We start from the raw sequence: 21,688 nt of genomic DNA, 5'->3' as shown, positions 1-21,688 counted from the left end.
TTTTACATATTCATCTCATGTGATCTTTCCAATACGCAAATATTTTTACAATAAGGTGATCATCTAGAATGAGGTGACAAGATCTACTTATCAGGTGATTCATGAGAGCCTGGTTCTGTGCAACACGATGTAGCTCTTCCTAGCCTCCTAGCTAATAGTTGCTCTTCTATTGTTCTCTTCTGAACAACAAATACAGACTACTGCCACCTGCTGTCTTGATGCATGCAGGTGCAGATTATGCAGGTGTTCTTGCTGGTTCTTGCCCGTAGTCTTTGTGTCATGTTCAAGTGCAACTTTTTGGTCCAGGTGACGTGAGGCAGTGCTGTAGTCGGCCTTCATTACCTTCAGTTCTTAGATGCTGGTTTGGTGCATCCACATCCTTATAACACTAAGTGAACATATTTCCTTGAATGAAATGAAAAACATATTAATTGCTCCTCTAACTTTTGATGCATCTGTCACACCTGTCCATAATGTAAAGTGGGCAGATCGATCACAGCTCTCCCAAATGAAAAATCAGGCTAAATGATTGAGAGAAACACAACAGCAAATCAAGCTGGTCATCAGGCTGACAGCAAATTGGTCTTCAAACCAAAACGTGTTAGTAATTGATACATCGCTGGTGGGTGAGGAAATGGTCACTGCTGCCTTAATACTTTACACCCCTGGCACATGTGCTCTGACAGTGAAGATGTTCTCCAGAGTAGACTCTCTCCTTAATCTAATAAGATTGACATGGAAGCTCATTTCCTTTCTCTTCCTCCTGTCTTCTGTCAGCCCACTGTTACTGCTGTGACCACCCCATGGCTCTGAAACACACACACACACACACCCACCCACCCACACACACACACACACCCACACTCACACACATGAGTTCAGTGCATGACCCACTGTATGCTCACGCTCTCCATTGTCTCTTCTGGCGTTAAATCTCCACCCCACCAGGCTGGAGAGTCGGTGCTATCTGGGATGGCAGAATACCCGGGGCCTCTCCCTTCTCCTCTTCTCCTCAGATATCCCAGTAAGGTCTATTTCTGTCCCTGCATCTCTCTGCTTTCAGCAAAGTGCCTCTGACGTCTCTCTCTGCTCTAAACAGATGAGGGCTGTCAGTGATGGGAATTCAGCCGAAGATCACACTGCAAACCAAAAGAATTTAAATAACGCCTCGCCCCTGTTTTTAATTTCACCAGATTATGTTTCCCACCTCAATCACTCTTCTGGAAGAGGAGCGATAATAGAACAACGGATGTGTGATGATGAGCTTTCAAATGTGCTGTCCCTCTTTTCTCTAATTGAGAGTCATTATAGTGATGAAATGTTATTTTTATGTACAAAAGCAATTAAGTAATGAGACATAGATGATTATTGGGGGCGTGCAGGCAACAGAGGGTGATGGAGTGTGAAAAGGGCAAAGGGGATAAGGGGTGAAGGAAGCAGAAATGAGAGGAGAGGATTATTTACAAAAATTCATCTCTGAAATTGCTGAGTCACTGGAAGGGTAAAGCTGCAGACCAGCTCCCTTTCTCCTTCTGTCTCTTCCTCACCCACAAGCCCCACACCAAGACACACAGCTTGTCCCCACCCCACTGCAAAACGCACACTTACGCACACACAACCCGGGAGGAAGGAGGATGAGGCATATTGTTACTCCACAGCTACCCTGTGGCTTCGCCTCTGCTGTCGTCATGCAGATTTATTACAACAAACCGGATCACGGCAAACGTCCATTTGTTTCAAACTGAAGCAACAGATCGGGGGCCTCGCGGTCAGATGACGTAAATCTGACATCAGATCCTGGTGTGTATCTCCATCATCATGGGTTTTGCTCCGTTGCAAGTTCCAGTATGCACCAAACAAAACAAAGCAGGTTGGAGATTTAATGCCTTTTAAACAGTCGTAGTTTCCGGCTACAGATGGCATTTTGTGGATGATTTTACCACATTTCATTTGCATGTGTCCTCATTTTGTTTCTGCATTGTGAGCAAGACGCTGTAACGTTTGCCCCAGTCGACTTTCCATAGGTTGTGCTATGTAGCTATAAAACCTCTAAATTCATTTACATGCTCCACTTACTGGAATGCCATAGCTGGAGCAGAAATTAGTGTGTGAGAATCAGTGATTGGCAAAGCCTGATAATCCCGTCTATTACACTGCTCAGTGGGCAGAATGCATTTATTTGATTGGTCAGGGTTGGATTTTATTTATAACAGGAACTAGACTGTCAACAAAACCTATATGGTCAAGAAAACTAGAGTGATACTGCCAAAACAACCAGAGGGACACACAGGAAGTGGAAGTGCCATGAAGCCATAATATTCTGCTCACACCTCATGAATATATAACTAAAAGCTTTTCATGAATTCCTGCTTAATAGCTTCATGTATGTGTGTGTTCGCATCAAGAGCGCCTACTGTAATCAAGAAGGGGGAGAAGGAGGGGGATTGCTCCAGGGAGAGATGCAGGAAAATCAAAAGGGATGGCAAGTATGGATTCATATTTTTAACATTTTTAACAATCAAACCATTTAGATCATAAACTGTATATCATTTATACAGTTTATAACAGATCATAGGAGAGTTTTCTCACCAAATTAAAAAAATAACATTTCTATGAGTTGCAAACCCGCCCTGTTTTGTCTGACTTGGCTTTATTTGGGTGTCGAAAGTAAGCATGCAGCACTTTGGGGTGTTTTGGTGGTGCAAGCGGAAAAGTTTGTTTGTTTACATGAACATTTTCATGATGACATGATCCTCTAAAATTAATAAAATGTAAAACCAACAGATCAGCATTATTTAGGAGAAGCCAGCTCTCAAAAATGGTTTAGGAAAAACATGAAAAACAGCACAAGGTGTTGACCTGGCCTCCAAATTCACTAGATCCCAAACTGATCAAGTATCTGTGGGATGCACAGGAACAAGCCTGATCCACAGAGACCCCTCCCCTCAACGCAAAGCCCCCCACTAACAATATTCTGTTGCCAGACACCACAGGACACCCTCAGAAGGCCCATGTCCTGATGAGTCACAACTGTTTTGGAGACGCAAGGGAGGCAATATTAGAAAGGTGGTTATAATGGTTTAGTAAAGTGTAAACCATCACTAGGGCAGCAGCAAGGAGGAATTGATAGACAGAGCAGCACCCCCTGCTGTCTGTGTAGTAGTGACAAGAAGAACACACACAGGAGAGGACAGGAGTCAGATGTGATACAGTATGACTCAGGGCTATGAAGTCGGAGTGTGTTTACGCAGAGATTAAAGGATTGAAGAACAAGGTGGAGAAGGCGTGGGCAGCAGACGGAGGGAGCCCGTAAAAGTTCAGAAGCCTGCAGGAGACACTACAGAGAGTAACAATTACTCATTCAAATAATCTGTCGTCAACTTCAGATGCAGCAGGACCCCTGAATGGTGCTGTGATCAATGTGTTCACTACGGTTTATTATCTCAGTGGGGAAATTTAGAGCTGAAATCGTTGCTTAGTGTGTGAGACTGTCCCGTAAGCAGACAGTGTCCGGTTGCATCTCCACCACTGCTACTCTGTTCATCGATAACACAGTCCTGACCAAGTGTCCTTGAGCAAGACACCAAACCGTTTGCATTTATGGCAAGTGAATGGACGTTCAAATCAGTTTTAAAAAGCAATCTTTTTACTTGTCAATGCAATATGACCTGCTGATGAATTCGAAACATTCTTTATGAATCAACCTGGCATACCAAGTAATGATTTATATTCACATACCATATTTTTGCTCTGGGAGGTAAACAAGCAGGATTACATTTTTCAATATTAAAAAAAATGATTGTTGATATTAAAGCAGCAACAATCTGTAATTTTATATTAACAACAGATCGCAGAAGTAATTTTATATTAACAACAGATCGCAGAAGTACTTATATATTAAAGGGATGAACCCACTGAAAATGATCCCCCTGCTGTGCAGTTCCTGTATAAAGCTTCACATTGTCTTCTGTGGCATTGCTTTGTTTTTCTGACACCTAACTTTACTGCTCCGGTTCTCTGGCACCCCTCTCGCCAGTGCACCAAACAGCAGAAACACCAAGTCAGCAACTACACTGAAAAGCTAGTGACTAAACACTACAGTGAGAGGAGAGGGACTATTAAGGTGTATTGGGACCAAAAAGCTCTGGGGACCCCCTGAGGGAGCACTTCCGCTAGAAGTACATACCTTGAAGGGCTTTTTTGCATAAACAACACTGAAGTGACGTGATAGCTCTCTGGTGTTTAGCACAGCAAAATGTCTGCACGTCATGCTCAGTCTTTTAAGGCTAACGTTAGGAACTATTGTTTGTGTGGCTAATGTTTTACGTTTACATGTTCCGGTGTTGCATTCAGCCAACACTTTACATTACTTACTTCTGTTTGTGACTGGAGAACTTGAACTGTGAAGTAGGAGACATATGGCTAGAAAAACTGACACATAGAGGACGCCGTACTTTCGTCAACAGTTTCTCCAACAGTTACCGAAACGGCGAAAAAGTTCATCTGGCATCTGGCATCCATAGACTTTGCCAGCAACATAACTCCAGATGAATGATACTGCTGCTCTTTAGATGCTGGATGTATAAATAAACTTGCCTTATTGCGATTATGTGTCATCAAATTGTTGTGTCGTGTTCACGGGCTGTTTTGCTGCACCCGAAATGTCAGCTGTTGCAGGTTCAGGGCTGAGTTTCCACTGGCCTGAATCAGCTGTAACACTTTTACACCGCAAGATGTAACTGAGACTTAAAAAAAATAGTTGGCAAGTGAGCAGAAAAACCTTAATCTTCTCGTGGCAGGAGCTGGCCACAGATTAGCAAAATGACAACAAATGCAAACCTACTGAGAAAAGTCTGACTTAATCACTGTGGCTTGAACAAGGATATAGTGTGTATGTTTATAGGCAATATTTTAAAAATGCTTCTGTTGCCATATGGTCTGGCTCACTTGATTGGGGTCAAGAGATCTCATGTCACACACCCACACACACACACACACCCACACACACACACAGATGTGAGTACACACTCCTGCGTCCCTTCCCGGTTCTGATGGTGGTCCTAATTAGAGTTGCGCATAAATGAAGGCAGATGTACTCCACCTAATTCTTGGGGTCAATTAGCTGTGACAGCAAGAGCTACACAATCCTAAGAGCCAATTAATGAGAGGATTTACTTATTATCACACAGGCTGGATATAATTATGCTGAAACATTTAGTCTCATTGTTAGGTGCTAGATGGCAGATGCTACGTCTAGCTCTCGAAACAGACTGTTGTTATTTCAGTTCACTTTATTCACATTTTGTGGCATAATTAACTCGTTTTTTGTTAAATGTTTGAACATTTTTTTTTTGACAGAGTGTAAAGACAAGTCTTTACTCTGTCTGGAGTACTGTAGGCTCTGGTCCACATGCTAGCTGTGGATGAGTTGAAGAATAGATGAGAAAAACACCTCAGGGAGACCCAAACTGTCATCCTGACGTTGCAGCACTTCATCATCACATGTACCAAGAGATTAAATTATACACATGGAATTCAAAGGTGATTCATTCCCTCACTAGAAATGGTGAATTGGGACTTCTGGGATTTGAATTTATTAGACTGGCTATAGGAAATTAGGCTAGAAGCCAAAGGCAGGTATGGCCTGCTGCGAACCTCATTCCTCACTACATGCAAACTTGTCAAGAAGAAAATATGCTTTTCACGCTTCTTCATGGATGATATTTCTTCTGGGACATATGTGACCACAGATACTGTTTGAAAACTGTATCAAACATGAGAGACAGCCTCGGCTCTGAAAGGAAATTAGCTTTCATCTGAACATGAAAGAAAGCACGGAGACAGTCAGCTGCCAGCTGAAAACACATGTTCTCATGCAGTTCCCCATCCAGTGACCTTGTTGCCTCTAGAAATGCTTTACAATCCAAATCACAATACTCAAGATACTATATTAGCATGTTTGGTCTTGATTTAGCTCCTGGGGTGTTGCTAAACGTGTTTATATTTGCCTTTTCATCCTCAGAGAGAACAGTCAACTGTGATCCAGACAGAAACAGAACTCGGCTCATTAAAAGCTGCAAGTTAGTCATCTGCAGCTCCCTTCTCTTTTAGCCCCAGCACCCTTCCTCACACACATTCAGCTCTAGACATGCATGAAACATCCATGATACTCCATCCCTTTAAAGCTGCCTTAGTTCAGGTTGGTGCTAATAATAGAGATGTCTAATCAATTGAGACGCACATGCTAACCTTGAGGTGACTTTACAACTGTGCAATCTGCCTGCAATGCTCCACGGCAAGGTGCAGCAAATTTTCCATGCATGAACGTGTGCCGTCCGTCTAGCAGAGCAAATGGAAGCAACACATAGATACGGTACCTGGAAAAACAGAGGAGTCGGAGGGAGAGGAGGGTACCTCTATTTTTGGAGTCTGTGTTCTCATGGTGTCCCAGGGGAAAGGGGCTGCTGTGGGCTCCCCTTCTCTGATGGCAGCACTGGAGAAACCTGCAAGCAGCAGAAGCTGTCAGTCAGGCAGACGACTTAACCTGAGAATTTATACTTTAGGGCCTTGAAATTGTAAAACCTACCACATAAATCAGCAAATTGAGTGACCTCCACTGATTGACTGAACAACTTGTCAGCCTCATTGGATTTTTTTTTTTTTTTTTTTTTTTAAAATGGGCTCCCATTTCTTCAACGTCCAGGCCTTTTCTGTTGCTGTGACAACAACAAGGACAAGAGGAGGCAACCTTGGATGCCGGACAGCTTTGTGTCAATACAACACTGGCTTTCTCACAAATGCCGTCAGCTTTACGATGCACCACTCACACCTCACAGCAGTTTTGTCTGCTGTCAGTTGATCTGAAATGCGAGATGCGAACCAAGTCTTTTAATCCAGAAAAATCATTTCATTATTAGAGGAAGTGAGCGCTGGCTGTAACCACCCAGACCACCATAGCTGCTAATGGAAGACAAAGCTAGTTGATATAGATTTTTTTTTCTCTTTTATGTCTCTGCAAAATTGTGGAAAAATACAAAGGACATGACCTCAGTGTCCACAGTAGGTGTAGGATGATATGAGCAAGATCACAATGATCATGAGTACATAAAATAATTTCATCAACACAAGTCATTTTTATTGTTAAGAGACTGGTTTAGCTCTATTATTTTTTGTTACTCTATTAGTTATTTCTTCTTCCTGTTCTGATTGATTACAAGTTAAATGTTTGGCAAATTTATTTTTTTTGTTAAAGTGAGAGTAATAGGTTAAACATAAATGTGTGAATACATAATTAATGTGTATTACGGATTGGCTGGTGATTACAATTGACAGGAAGTGACGGCTGATGCACCGTTTTTATCCACACATCACAGATGAGTCATGCACGTACAGGTGGTTTGGCTAAAGATAAAAACAAAAAGCTTTCGACCTGAAAAAGCTTTCAGACAGGCACACAGGGGTGCTGCATCATCCCCTCTCCACGCTGGTCAGTCCATCATCCAAGTCTCTTGAAAGAACCGGTGGCAGAGATTTTGTGTTTAGTATGACATCTTGTGGCTGCATTAAGCAGTTCAGCTCCACAGAATACCAAGTGTTTCTCAGGCTTGTGTGGCAATAAACATTCATTCATTCATCTTCTGGGACCGCTTGTCCTGTGAAGGGTCGCTGGGGGGCTGGAGCCTGTCCCAGCTGTCATCGGGCTAGAGGCGGGGTACAGCCTGGACAAGTCTCCAGTCTATCTCAGGGCTAACACAGGGAGACAGACCGCCATTCACACTCACCTGCACACCTACGGCCACCGTACAATACGGCATGTCTATGGACAGTGGGAGGAAGTCGGAGTACCCAGGGAGAACCCAGGGAGAACGTGCAAACTCCACCTGCTGACCTAATTACCTCCTAGACAATTCATGCCCTAAATATGTGTATTATTATACATAATTGCAATGAATTATATTTAAATAATATTTTCTAAAATGTGTAGCCTTAACAGTTCAACTATTTTGGCCATAATCTTCCACAAAAGACAAATAATGTAGTTCAAGGATAATTAAACGAGATTATTATTAAGTATATAATAACTTAAAGCCTTACATATGCTTTAGTTTTAAAATATTGTTGTGTCTTTCTTTGTCTGTGGCTTTAATTACTACTTATCTGGCGTTTAGTGAAGAGGTGGACAGACTTGTTGAAAAATGTCTCCTTATTTTAATAAAACATAAGAGAACAAAGTGTCAACAGTGTAATTTCCCAGCTACTGGACGTTTTTATATCTAGCAAAAAAAGAAAAAAAAGAAAAGCAATCAGCGGTGGAGTTAAATACTCTCTCTATATAATGACTACATATCCTAGAGTGCTTTGCGCTGTCGGCTCCTCCTGGTAGTTGTAGTTCTTGGATGAGGCTCGTTTCCGTGTATCTAGCCTACGTTAGGTGGAGGAATCTGCTCTGCAAAGACAAACACATGTGAAATTATTGATCAGGTAGGGCAAACAGCTTATTCCACTGGCTCCCGCCTATTTAACCTGTCGGCCATGAAATAAATATGAATTAATTTCTCATGGACAGTCCTTCTTTTAACGCTAATCTAACAGCTGCAGTCAGGGTGTAAAATATGCGCTTACATGGCGATGCATTTCCTTTTGTTCAGCTAGCTTATGTGCTGAAATGCAGGAGCCAAAAATTTTCATAAATGTTACTAATTTAAAACAAACAGTGGCTGAAGGGACTTCTTAGACACCTGGCTGGTCCAATTTTAGACACACTGTCGCTTTACATGTCCGACTGCTCTCGACACGTCGTCGTTTGTTAAGCTAGCTTCGGCGAAGTTACACATTTACTGGATAAAAATGTAACCTGTAGTCGTAGTAGCACTGAGCTAGGTTAGTTAGCATTAGCAACGGGGCTTGTCGCAGTTAATGTTGTTTACATCCGGTATTGTTGGCTCGTTGGCTTGTTTGCATGGCTGTGGCCGATAAAGCTCAGGGTAGAAGACCTACGAGGAAACATTAGTTGGCTGAATTTGTCTGCTGAGAATACTGGTTTTTTTTTTTTTTACACCAACTGACTTGTCTTGTGTCTCACAGGATTGAGTGAATTTATGGAAACATGTCAAAGAAACGGGGCAGGTAGGTTCAGACTTGCTGATTTTACACTTTTATGACACTCCACCTTTAGTGACACAGCAGTGACACACACTCAGTAGTTAGTTCATTATGTACACTACTGACAATTAATGCATTTTAATACAGCAGCCCTGCACTAAAAGCTTCTTTGTGGAAGTTATGGTATTCAGCATTTCTTTAAAATGACTGAGCGAGCTGTTGATTAAAGTGTGTTTTCATTTTGGAGGCTGCAGTTTGTTTAAATTGTATTGTGTTGAAACGCATGTTCATATTATTCTGACAACCCCATTTTAGTCAGTGAGCTGGGCTAAATAACAGACACACTTTTGTGTTTAATTCAATCCAGTTTAACAGCACCACAAGCCAAATCCTCCAAAATGTTCATACAGTTGAATCACCACCTTTCTGAAGCCGTTTCAACATAAACTGAACATTATAACATTCGTGTAAGGCTCAGTTAATGAATCTCCTTTCGATGTTTTAATTTCTGTAACCACTGTATCAAAAAATTAAAAATGCCTAATATAACATGAGCCTGTAATGATGAATGATGAAGATACTGTTATGTAAGAATGCAGTTACTGTTTACTACCTGTTGGACTTTGAAGTGGAGGCACCTTTTTCTTTATAGCACATCATTATAGTATTTAACATTTTAATAGTCCTTGCTGTAACAATACCCTGTCTTCATGAGTGGTAAAGGTGGAGTCCCAGTTTATTTCCTATCTCAAAGATCTCCTCAAGCAAAACAAATAACCACAAAAATATACACAGTAAATAGCTTAAAATGTACCTTCCACTGTTCATCATTTGTGCTGACATCAGTACTAATGTGGAGCGTAATCCATTCGTGTTTGCAGGAAGCGTAGCAGTGGGGAGCTGAGTGAGAGCTCAGCAGCGACCCTGAGCCCGGACCCTGACAACCTTCTGGGCCGCAGGATTCAGCACACCTGGAGGGAGAAGGGCAACGTGACCAAGTGGAAAGGCACCGTCCTGGAGCGCCTGACTGTGAACAGCTCCCTCTACATGGTCAAATATGACGGCTTCGACTGCGTCTACGGCATCGAGCTCTTCAAAGACAGCCGGGTGTCCAACCTGCAGGTCTTGTCAGAGAAAGTCGGTCAGTGTCACAACATCTGTTTTTAATCCTGATTTTTATTTTTTTTTGTAGGTGTGGGATTGGGCTTGCATGTTGTAAACAGTAAAGTATGGAAGTGTTTATTAAGTAGGCTACTTTGGACAGGCTTCATTTTGAAATTCAACACTTTTTTTTTGTAGGATTTCCTTTTGAAACATGAATTTGTGTTTTATTCTGAATCGGTTGCGACTGTTGTTGCAAAACAAATCCTTTTTTCCATGGCCTGATGTAAAGCTGACATTTTAATGCCCGTATATGCTGTGATTCTTCTCCTTCCCGCAGTGAACAATAAGATTAAGGTGCCTCCTGGGGCGGAGGAGCTGGTGGGTCGAGCAGTTGAGCATCTGTTCGAGAAGGAGGACGGCGAGAAAAACGAGTGGCGAGGCATGGTGCTGTCGCGAGCCCCCATCATGACCCACTGGTATTACATTACCTACGAGAAGGACCCCGTGCTGTATATGTACCAGCTGTGGGACGACTACAAGGACGGAGACCTACGTGTCTTACCAGAGTCAGGTACGTTAATGAGACTTTATGATCAGAATAACTGTCAATGTTTTATGTTATCAGATACTAATGGGAATGTGGAAGGGAAAACAATGCAGTGTCTCTTTTGTGTTTTTTTTCTAATGAGCAATTTTTAGTAGAGTAATGTTGTGTTATGGCAGTCTTATCTTTATGTTGTATTCAGAGAACTAGAGGGGACTGGATACAGCACATAAATGAACTGGGGCTTGTTTGAATTTGTTTGTTGCCAGCGTGTAACTTTCTATTCTTGTCTTTCCTTTCCTGTTGCACCGGTCTTGTGTTGGTCCTCCAGAGAATAAACACCTGCTGCCAGCAGACAGGAAGCCCGGGGAGGAGCCAGAGAGCCTTGTGGGTAAACAGGTGGAGTACGTCACAGATAACGGTCTGAAGAGGACGGGCTTGGTCATCTACCAGGTCCCAGCGAAGCCCACTGTATACTACATAAAATATGACGATGACGTCCACATCCACGTTTACGACCTGGTGAAGACCACCTAGTACTGACTGTCAGGTTTCATCTCCAACTAACGGCTCATACTTGTCCCGACCAGGCGTTACATAAAGTGTTAAAGATTCTAATTTTTCTCCAGTGGGAGGCGACATGCCACAAGTCAAAAGCCCTAGGGTTTTTTTGTTTTTTTTTGGCCTTCTGGACCTTCCATTCGCGCATTACAAGATATCCCAGTTTTTGATTCTCAGTCTTAAGTTGAACTTATTGTATAACTAATAAGTCCTCTCCAGTGTAAATAAGTCAGGTCTAAGGCCACTTGTATAGCCCAGCAGATGAAATGGAGCTTTACATTTGTTTTCGTTCACTCACACTTGTATAGTGCAACTATCAAACTCCCAGTTCCTAATTTTTGTAAGCGAGACTTCAAACTAAGAGAATTCAGCTTTCTTACCTATACCTCTGTGTGTAACTCTTATTTCACTTTTATATGCCTGTGTTATTTATTTCATCTGGAATATGTGGCTCTGCTGCTGCTGGTATCAATACAAAAACTCTGCTGTGCTTTCTGTGTGTCACTGAGGACGCCTCAGTTTGTTCAATATTCATTTGAACTGATTTTGTCATCACAGTGCATAGTGTATAGGCATCAGTGAGACTTGACCGCATCTCACGTCATGGATAGTAACATGCATTTCTGTTTCATTTCATCACGTGAAGTTTTCTACGTTCTAATAATATATCAGAAATACTGATGTTGATGTCGAGTTGTTTCAGACGGTGTTTGTGTAACACACTATTTATGTAGATGAAATTGGCTACCAACATTGGTTAGTGTTTTGGACCGAGGTCTTCATTGTTTGCCAAAAAATGAATGGAATATTGTTCTTTGTGACCCTAAATATGTTTTGTTCTGTAAATATAATAAGACATTTTTATGAACGTAAAACAAAGCTGCTTGAGAATTATTGTCTCGTCCAGTTCTTGTTAGATGCTTTTTGTCTTTTCATTCCTGTGAATGTGTTCCATAGTGATAGTAAGAAGTACAACACCCACGATTTAACACTTAATGAGATGTGGCACATCTCTGTAAATCACGTAAGGTGAATTAAGCATTTTCTACTGGAATCCAGCGATTTCTGAAGTATCGGCTGTACTTTACTGATATAGTTGCATGCCTGAACGCACAAGAATGTGAATATTTTCAGAAATAACTCAAACCCAATGTATATATCCACTTTCGAACTGAATGCAAAATATTCTTCTTTCTACAGTTAACACGAGCTGAGAGACGCCTCTCCTTGACCTCTCTGAATTAACTGAATACTTCAGAACAATGAATGAAGATACTCAGATACTCCACACAGTCTATCAAAAATGTGACTTCAGTTGAAAGATATTTATTGAAAAGCACCCATCTTCGTTTTTCAATTACAGCGGTTAAATAACATTCAATGCTGCTCTATGTTTGGAATAATCTACAGACTTGTGAGCGTTGTATAGCATGGACCTAACTTTAAATTGTCTTCTTTTTTAGCTTACTGTGAGTGAAGAGACACTGAAGGACGTTGCTCTACGGTTGCATGGCGTTAAAACACCTGCAGTTGCTGAGGAGCAGCTCTAAAGCAGCCTCCCTGCGCAAATCAATGTAAAGAACTTGAAGAGGGGAGGAGACCTTCATATGTGCAAAAGGTTCTAGCCAGTACAACTGCGGGTTGTTTTAATGTGGACATTTCTTCCGTGTCAGCTGTTCTCAGTTTAGGCTGGAGAGTCATACATCTCTTTGGACTGTCTTCCTTATTTAGCTTCAGCTTTTAAGTAGTTAGTTCCCAGTCCCCCATGTTCACAGAGAGATGTGAGCGGTTAAAAGGCTGAGACCAACACGCTGGTATTTAGCATCTATTATGTTTGCCATGTTCCTCATTTTGGTTTAGCCTGTCAGCATCTGCAATAAAATATAACTGATTATTTTTATTTTGTCCTACATCCAACCGTTGACAACAACGTGGAAATTAGACCCAGTCACTAGCGACCAACCGTCAGCTACAGACAACTTATACGGTATGTCAGCGATCCACTTGTCGCCTGTTGCTAAATAGGTGACAGTTGGTCGGTAACTGTCTGGCATGTTTCCAACCCCAAATATGTATATGAGTGAAACAAGAGGAACATGAAACTATTCCATAGTGAATGGATGGAACTAGTTCCTCTTGCTGGCACTGCTCTTTATTTGAAAAGGAAATACTGTAAATATGCTTCATCTGCGTTTACCAAATGCTCCAGGGCTCCACACCCACATCAACATGATAAATCTGATGCCGTGTGTTGTGGATGGTATTTCCTTGAGTTAAATCTTTTGTGAACTCCGTGTTTGCAACATTTGTCAGTCGACTGTATCAGTTGCTCCCATTGGTTGGCGCCTGAATCGCATCACCTCAAAGTTGAGATTAGTCTCATGTGACCAAGGTTGTTTCAGCCATCATCGCTTCGACGATCTAAATTTCAGTAAACTTTCATGGTCTCTTGTCACCACTTTGCTGGAAATTTAGAAGATAGTTGTGATAGACCAAGTAGTATAGATTTAACTTTCTGGGTTCTGTGAACATCTTTACTAAATTGTTTAACAATCTGATAGCTATACTGATATTCACAGAGATTCTGTACATCCACTCAATAGTATTTTATCTACAGGGATGGAAAAAACACTGTAGCCTTTAACAGGCTGTAAGAAGACAATAGAAAAATTCCTCCCTTCTATATGGTTCCAGATTTGAATCCAGGCCTACGAGGGCCTTTCTGCATTCTCCCTGTGTCTGCGTGGGTTTTCTCCAGATACTCTGGCTTCAAAGACATGACTGGTTAGGTTCATTGGTGATTCTAAATGGGCCGTAGGTGTGCATGCGAGTGTGATTGGTTGTTTGTCTCTCTGTGTTAGCCCTGAGATAGACTGGAGACCAGTCTAGAGTGTCCCCCCGCCTCTCGCCTAATAACAGCTGGGATAGGCTCCAGCCCCCCTGCGACCCTTCGCAGGACAAGCGGTTACAGAAGACGAATGAATGAATGAATGAATGAATGAAATAAAGGAAATGAAGCTATTAAGAGAATTCATTTAAATGTTTATGTCTCTCACAGCAGTAGGCGCCATAAGACTGAATCTTATCATAATCATTACTGGTATCTTAATAGTTATTAGCTGTCCCATAAAGTGGGCTTTCAGAGGGCCCATCTTCCTCCTATCTCTGACAATAAACTGATAACGGCAGCTGTTATTCATCCTCTGTTGTTTGTCTCCAGTGCATCTTATTGAAGGAAACAAAATTAATACAACATGATTAGGAGATCACGTCATTAGTCATGACTGCTTGTCCTTTGTTATTATGTTTATAATAATTCATCACCAACAAAATGATATCTGAGACGACCCTGCTTAGAAAGAAATGTCTAATTACTTAATGCTGAGCTCCTGTCTGTTAATCGAGTCGTCATCTGCTTTAATGATGAGAAGTCGTCTTCTCTCCCGATTCCTGATCTTCCTGACCACACATGCAGCCACATGCTGACTGCTGACTGCCTCTCCCTCCCCCGGCGTCTCTCTCGCCGAGATGCCAGTGCCATGGAGATGGGTGCCAGTACAGACATCGGGGAACAGTTGGCATACCATCACGCCAGGCTGGGTGCCCAGATAGTAATGACAACGAGGAGGGTGCACATGCATTGCACAAGGTCTGTGCTCTTGAGAATGCGTCTGATGCAATTCCTCACCTGTTGTGCACTTCCTTTTACACATCCATCACTATTTTCTACCATTTTCTTTCTCAGTCAAACCATCTGCCTGGGTCCTTGGCAACAGCTTTTGTTGTGCAGATAAAATGAATACACACTACTGCGTCTTTGACCGTGACTGTGTTTTCTCCCACAGTGTATAAGAGCTTTGAGTTTCAATTCATTTGAAACTTGAGTAATATAGAATAATGCTGTATGTGCCTGGGTATAGCTGCGAGGTGTGACTCTGTGTCAGATAGTTTTGGGGATCCAAAGGGCTCAGGACATGAAAAAGTCTCCAACCCTAACCCTTTTCACCGACATAACAGTAGGTTCAAACACGTCTGCCTATATGAGAGCTAATTGTTGTAGTAAGTCTTGTAAATGAACTGCTTCTTTCATCAGTAGCGTGCTCTGTGTGGGGCTAAAACCAACATGAAATCAATACTTTATTGACTTAATCTTATCTTTATCAGTCTTTCAGGTATTGCGCATCACCCTTATGTCACCATGTTTGTATTATGTAGATATGGTGCATGGTTTATCCAGATGGACGCATGAATTTATCTGCTTGCTCCCTCTTTTTTTCTTTTCTCTTCCCAACTGGCCTCAAGCAGATGGATCCCCCCCCCCCCATATGAACTGCGTTCTGCACAAGGTTACTTTCTGTTAAAAGGGTTCTTTCTTTGCCACTGTCGCCTCAGCGCTTGCTCCGAAGGTTTCAGACTCTCATTTCTGCAAAGCGTCTCGAGACCGTTTTGATTGTTATTGGTAGTATACGAATGAAAATATGAAATGAATTCAGACTGAAAGGTATTTTATGAGCTGCAATATGGTTGCAAGGGGGAAGCTTTTCTTTATGCATAACACTATTTATAAACACTGAAATATATGAAAGGTTGTTATTCTCTGCTCTATTTTTATTTTTTTTCTGTGATCATTATTACAGGACCTTCCTCAAAAACCTTGAAACTTTGTCTGCATTCTTATTGGTCAATAAAGAAATGCACTAGACTCTTTTGTGTTGCTTAGCAACGGAAGCCAGTCCCTGGTTTTTAAATATGAAAAACCAGGATGCCGCCAATCTGGAGACTCACAGGGTGCAGTGTGAAGGAGACCGGCCACGATGCATTTTTAATTAAAACACTTTGAGCTTTTATGAGTGAAAAGGGCAGAAAGAACTGTCTCTGGTCATGATTATTAAGACATGGTGCCGTGATTGATTTGAGCCTTTAGTGTCAGGAGAAATGAAGGAGACTCATTGTTCATACATAACCAGCATATTGGTCTCATGTCATCTTTGGATTTAATTCAAACAGTTCTTTGCGGTGATCAGATTTGATGAAAATAAAGTGTATTTTCCCCATGTGAGGAGGGCTTGACTTTTCTGTTCTAAGCACCATGTTTGCCATGACTAACAAAGATGGGGGCTATGTTAGGTCAACCATGCAGGTATCCAGGTAACAGGAACAACAATAAGTAAATGTGGTGTGTATTCAAATTGTTATTGTCTGGAGCCTTTTTAATTATCTTCTAATAATTTCTTAAAGATTTATCTGTGCTCTTCCTCTCCTACTTTTATTCAGCGACCGTAGCTGTTTGGTAGAGTTTTATATATTGTATTTTGTAACGTGGAGTGATTTGAAGTCTTGTTCAAGTCTTTGTTGCATGTGTATCAGTTAAATTCCCCTTACTATTATGGAGCGGATCAGGACCCGTGTTTTCTCTGCTGTTTGAGCTCGCTTCTCAGTCTTCTTTGTGACAGTAGATGTCTTTTATTTGCTCAGGTCTGTTCACTGATATTGATCAAAGCTCAGACAAGGCATGATCCTTCGATCAGAGCCACAACAAAACCACTACTGTATCCAACTCATATGCAGAACAAATACTGGCGGTGAAGTGTATTGCACTGGAAAAAACGCTTACAAAATTGTGCATGAGACCGCGGGATGAGTCTTGTGCACATTTTTGTCTGACAACAATAGCACCTTCAGGTCATCCTCCCAACATCTTTTCCAATACTTGACATATGATTCCCTTCCTACTTGAATTTGGAACTCTTTCACCACCTGCCTTATAGTTCAGCTGCAGGAATTCATGCATGCATTCTCACACCATTATTATGGCCTCTCCTGGTGGTCTAGGAAACTAGCTCCCTTTTTATTCACCTGCTCACTCACAGCTCTGCTATATGCTGAAGAAACTACAAGAATACATTACAGCGACAGAGGCTCAATACGCAGAGGGATTTTAAATCTCCCTTATTGATCAGTGACTTGTATTTAGTCCTCTAAGTGTTGCATGTTCATCATTAAGTAAGGTTTCCTGGCTGACGGCCATAGCCATAAATATATGTCTGAGTGTGGTTTGTTGGACTCAAGAGTAGGATTTATTTTTTTCATTGGGATTTCCCCTGATCTCAGTGTGTGATGTACAGTATGTGGAGGTTTCAGATCAAACCCTGTCATGTGGATAATAAAAATGAGGAAATACACATTCAAGATACGCAGTCAAGTTTTATTTCACAATATGAAATGCCAGAAAGACAGTTTCTTTATCAACAATAAGTGTTCAGATAAAAATTACGTAAAGACGTGAAGCTTAGAACAAGTCTGGTATGATACGTGTTGCTCTTCTACACAATTTCTCGAGCAGCTTTCATTGTGCGTGATTCAGTCCCATGAATACCTCTGCTTAAAAGATCTTTTTAATTGCAATTTTGCCAGCAATTAGCATTACTGAACAGTTACACTCAGGGACCAAATCCGAGCACTTTAAATGTTTTTTAAAGGGCAGGTTGAATAAACAGGAAATTTCTTCCATAATGCCAAAATTCAAATGTGAACAGGTTCTGAAGTGAAGAGAGGGTTCAAGCTGACGTAAACTGAAGGGCGCTGCTTGTGCTGAGAGGTAGACTGGGACTTGTTGTTCTTCGATCAGCGCCACAACAAAATCACTAGTCTTCCACTCAGCACCACCAACACTTTCCCCTTGCTTGTGTCGCATCCGCAGCCTCTGCTCCAATCTGTGACAAAAGAAAAAGGAAACAGACTCGTAACGCCGCAGGGCCTTCAAATTCTCAAGTCTGAATCACTGTGCCGGCGTTAAACGGGATACATTGATTTTGCAGCGTCACCGGCACAGGCTTCAGAGTTGAAGAGGATCTCAGGATGTGCATGTGTCACAGGTGTTGCTGAGCACCGGCTAGTGGCGCGTTGATAGGTTGTGAACTTTTGATGTCGGAGATGGAAACGCTACATGCAATTCCCATCTCTGTGTTTCCTTCAAACCCATTTCTCTCTGAAGCCTGTTGACATTCCATCCTTCCTTTGTTGTTGTAATGCCAACCTTTCAGCTTCTCTCAAAAGAGGGAGACAGGAGGAGGAGGAGGAGGAGGAGGAGGAGGGGTGAGGAACACAGAAAGAGAGAGAGAGAGAGAGAGAAAGAGAGAGAGAGGATCACAGCACAGCACTTGGAATAAACGCTGTTCACCATATGCACTGAACAGAAACCCTAACTGTGAACCTTGAGAAAATGGAAACGTGGCTGCAAACCATCAGCTCAGTGGTTTCCCCTCTAATAAGTCCCATTTGGACTGAAAGAGAGGGAGAGAAAGGACACACACAGACTGTCCTGAATCTCCAGTATGTTTTTGAGCTGGTAGCTATGCAACAAGACTGGGAGTCAGTGGGAGAGGGGGATGGGAAGATGGGGACAGTTTAGTGAGTGGAAGGAAGCAAGGAAGGAGGCAAGAGAGAGAGAGGGGGGGGGGGGGGGGGGGGTTGCTCCTTAAGTGCAAACTAAAGAAAAGAGGAGGCAGCACTCTTTATACCAAGAGGAGGCACTGGAAGAGAGGGTCAGAAATGTCCCCTGAACTCGTTTTAGTACAGTATCGATTTCAAACTAATCGTTTGCTGTTGCTGTTGGAGACTGACATTCAAAGCATCTGTCACTCAAAAAAAAAAAAAAAAAAAAAAGCCTCCATTTAGTTTCCCAGCAGCAGCAGCTGAACAGAGCCATACGGTCTGGTTAATATGCAGCGACAACCTGATTTAAAAAGCAAAAGAGCGAGAAGAAGCCACGAATCAACCTGTTATTTCCTCAAGACCGCAGCTTGTTTAGCCCTCGACGTGGGAGCTGTCCAGTGCCTCGGTGCTGAATGACGCCCTACTTTTTTTTTTTTTTTCTCCTCCACGTCCATCTCCTCCTCAGCATCTCGCCTCGATTCCGGCCCGGGAAAAAACATGCCACCTGTTGCTGCACCGAAGTTTTCCCTCACGAGGTTATAAAGCCAAAAGACCTCTGATATTTGACTCCCAATAATCTGCTGCGATCCCGCTGCTGTAGCAATAAGGTCAGTTGTCATTATTACATATTTTTTATTTTCTCAAATCACGGCCACATGACGACGCGATAAACATTTTCCCTCAGGCGAGGCAGGAAGAGGAGGAAGGGGATGTAATTTCGTTTCCCGCAGACATACATTGAAACCTCGTTTTTTCCCCGTCTCTTCTGTGACTTAAAACCTTTTTACTTGATCTGTTTTTCAATCCTAAGGTGTAAAAAAAGAAGAAGAGGAAAGACAGCATTTGAAGAGCGAATGAAAACAGTGCAAAAAAATATATAAAAAATCATGCAAATAAGCGACATAGCGCGGCATTCGTTTAGGAAACCAACCAGGAGAAATGCTGTAAGTGATGCACTCACCGTTTCTCGTCGGGAACAACAAGTGATGCCGACATAATGTTATGCAGCGTGTGCTGGATGAGTAGCCACGGCTGCGCCTCTTTCACTGTTGTTTCTTTTTTTTTTTTCTCTCTCTCTACTGAAATCAGCCACAATCGGAGCCCGTGCGCCCTCCCCCCAATCCGAGCTCCACGTAATGGTTATCGTGATGTTACTGGGTAAGCTGGAGGAAGATGGATCTGTGTGTTTATATACGTCTGCTGCCTGGAGAAGACAAGGAGGAGGTGGGACGATGTGGAGTGACGACTGCGAGAGGAGACCAATTGACGTGGATTTTTTTTTTTTTTCCAGACCTTGTTAAGGGTGCGGCCCAAACCAGCAGCCAAATTACATTATATGAAGGTTAAAGAAGCATATGAATAAAACATATGGAGGCCAGGGGATGTAATTGTGTAGCAATGGGAAATACTCTTATTGCCATTTCTGTTCAAGGAAATGGTTTATGCGTAGGTTTGATAGGTGCAAGTCAATGCAGTTTAATGACCTTACGTTAGCGCGCAATAGTAATGTGCATTAAATTTGAAATCATGCCCTCCCCGAGAGTGCAAAGGAAACTTCGCCCGAGAGCCTGCTTTGGAGAAGAGCGCACATGTAATTGAATTAAATCTGAACTGCGAGGTCAAGATTAGACACCTAATTGATTTTCAATGGAAAGAAGAGTAAAATGTTGCCTACCTAGGGGCTGCAGGGGCAACGAGAACAACAGGAGCTAATTACAGTTTTAATTGTAAGCAGCCCTGATAGGAGTTTGGCTTTTAACTCACGTGAAACATCATATACAGGAACCACGCTGAGGTATTAAACAAGAAGGGATTAAACTATGAAGATACTAAAAGCTTTGGGTGTAAAGATTACAACACAGTGTACTAACACAACCTGTGTTTCTGGATATCTTCTTGTTCTGTAGTTAAATGGTGTACATCTCAGCAGAGGTTGGCCGTTGGAAACTTACTTTGCCAAATCCAAAATCATCTGTAATTTGTATACTCCCAAGCAAAGTCTCAAAAAGAAGATTAGCTGCATGCATCTACACATACCCAGAGAAAATGAATGCCTCTGACAAAGCACAGAACTGGTCACGTGATAGTGATGAAGATGTTTCTGCATTAGAGCTATCTTCTAAAACCATAAGAGTGGCATTATGCAATGACTCACTACGACTGTTTTTGGACACCGAGCTGCTGTAGCCTCATTGGCGAGCAAGATGTGATTTTAATTTGCAATCATTTTAAGTATGAAACAGTGTAGTGTGGATTTAAGATTGTTTTTTTTCCCCCAGATGTAAAACTGAGCATTGACCCAGTCAGCTGAGGTTTTGCCTGCTCTTTACTCCTATCTGGATGACAAGAAGGAAACTGTGAGAGGTCTTGCAAAGAATTAAAGAATTTGAATTGTGCTCCATAAAGGTTTGGTTTTTCCCCATTGTGATTATAATGCACAACTACAGTTATTATCGGAGAGCCTGAGAGAAGGCCACTAATAAGCTTTAATTAGACACTTAGGTGACATCTGCCATGTGAAATTAGTCCACGAGGAACATTTACTATATAGATTGATAGAAAATAAAGGGCTGCTGTTCATTCAGCCAGAATAATTTCAAAACAGTTCCATCTCATAATTTAATGTTGGCCTTATACGTTGATGTTGACAAGTATACATTTAGAAAGCGCCGTCTGACTACTTTGTTTCTCAAGGCCGCAGTGATGTGTTGAAATTATGTTGTCAGCTTGTTGCCAAAAAACCCCAGATTTATAGTGACGTGCAGAAAACATGGGGCAGTCGCAGATTCACGAGAAGCATTTTAACTTGTTGCAAGCAGTTCGAGACTGGAACAGATTTATTTTAAATCAATCAACCTATCAATTGATAGAGCAGGCGATTAGGCATTGGCGGCAAATTTCATTTTCCACCCAAAGAACATGTTACGACACCATTACGAGAAT

The 21,688-nt window shown here is 41.9% G+C and overlaps 1 protein-coding gene across 1 annotated transcript; it reads left to right on the top strand.

Moving 5' to 3' along the window:
• Positions 1-8,371: 8,371 nt before the first annotated feature.
• LOC311490076 (spindlin-Z-like) lies at positions 8,372-12,708 on the top strand. The gene is made up of 5 exons (XM_084547420.1): positions 8,372-8,481; positions 9,085-9,126; positions 9,984-10,243; positions 10,544-10,777; positions 11,082-12,708. Exons 2-5 carry the CDS (start codon positions 9,107-9,109, stop codon positions 11,285-11,287), a joined length of 720 nt encoding a protein of 239 aa, XP_084403546.1. The 5' UTR covers positions 8,372-8,481; positions 9,085-9,106; the 3' UTR covers positions 11,288-12,708.
• The last annotated feature ends 8,980 nt before the right edge of the window (positions 12,709-21,688 follow it).

This window comes from Chelon labrosus (assembly GCF_963514085.1).
Source record: "Chelon labrosus genome assembly, chromosome: 6".
NCBI lineage: Eukaryota > Metazoa > Chordata > Actinopteri > Mugiliformes > Mugilidae > Chelon > Chelon labrosus.
This window is presented reverse-complemented; position numbering and strand designations above follow the sequence as displayed.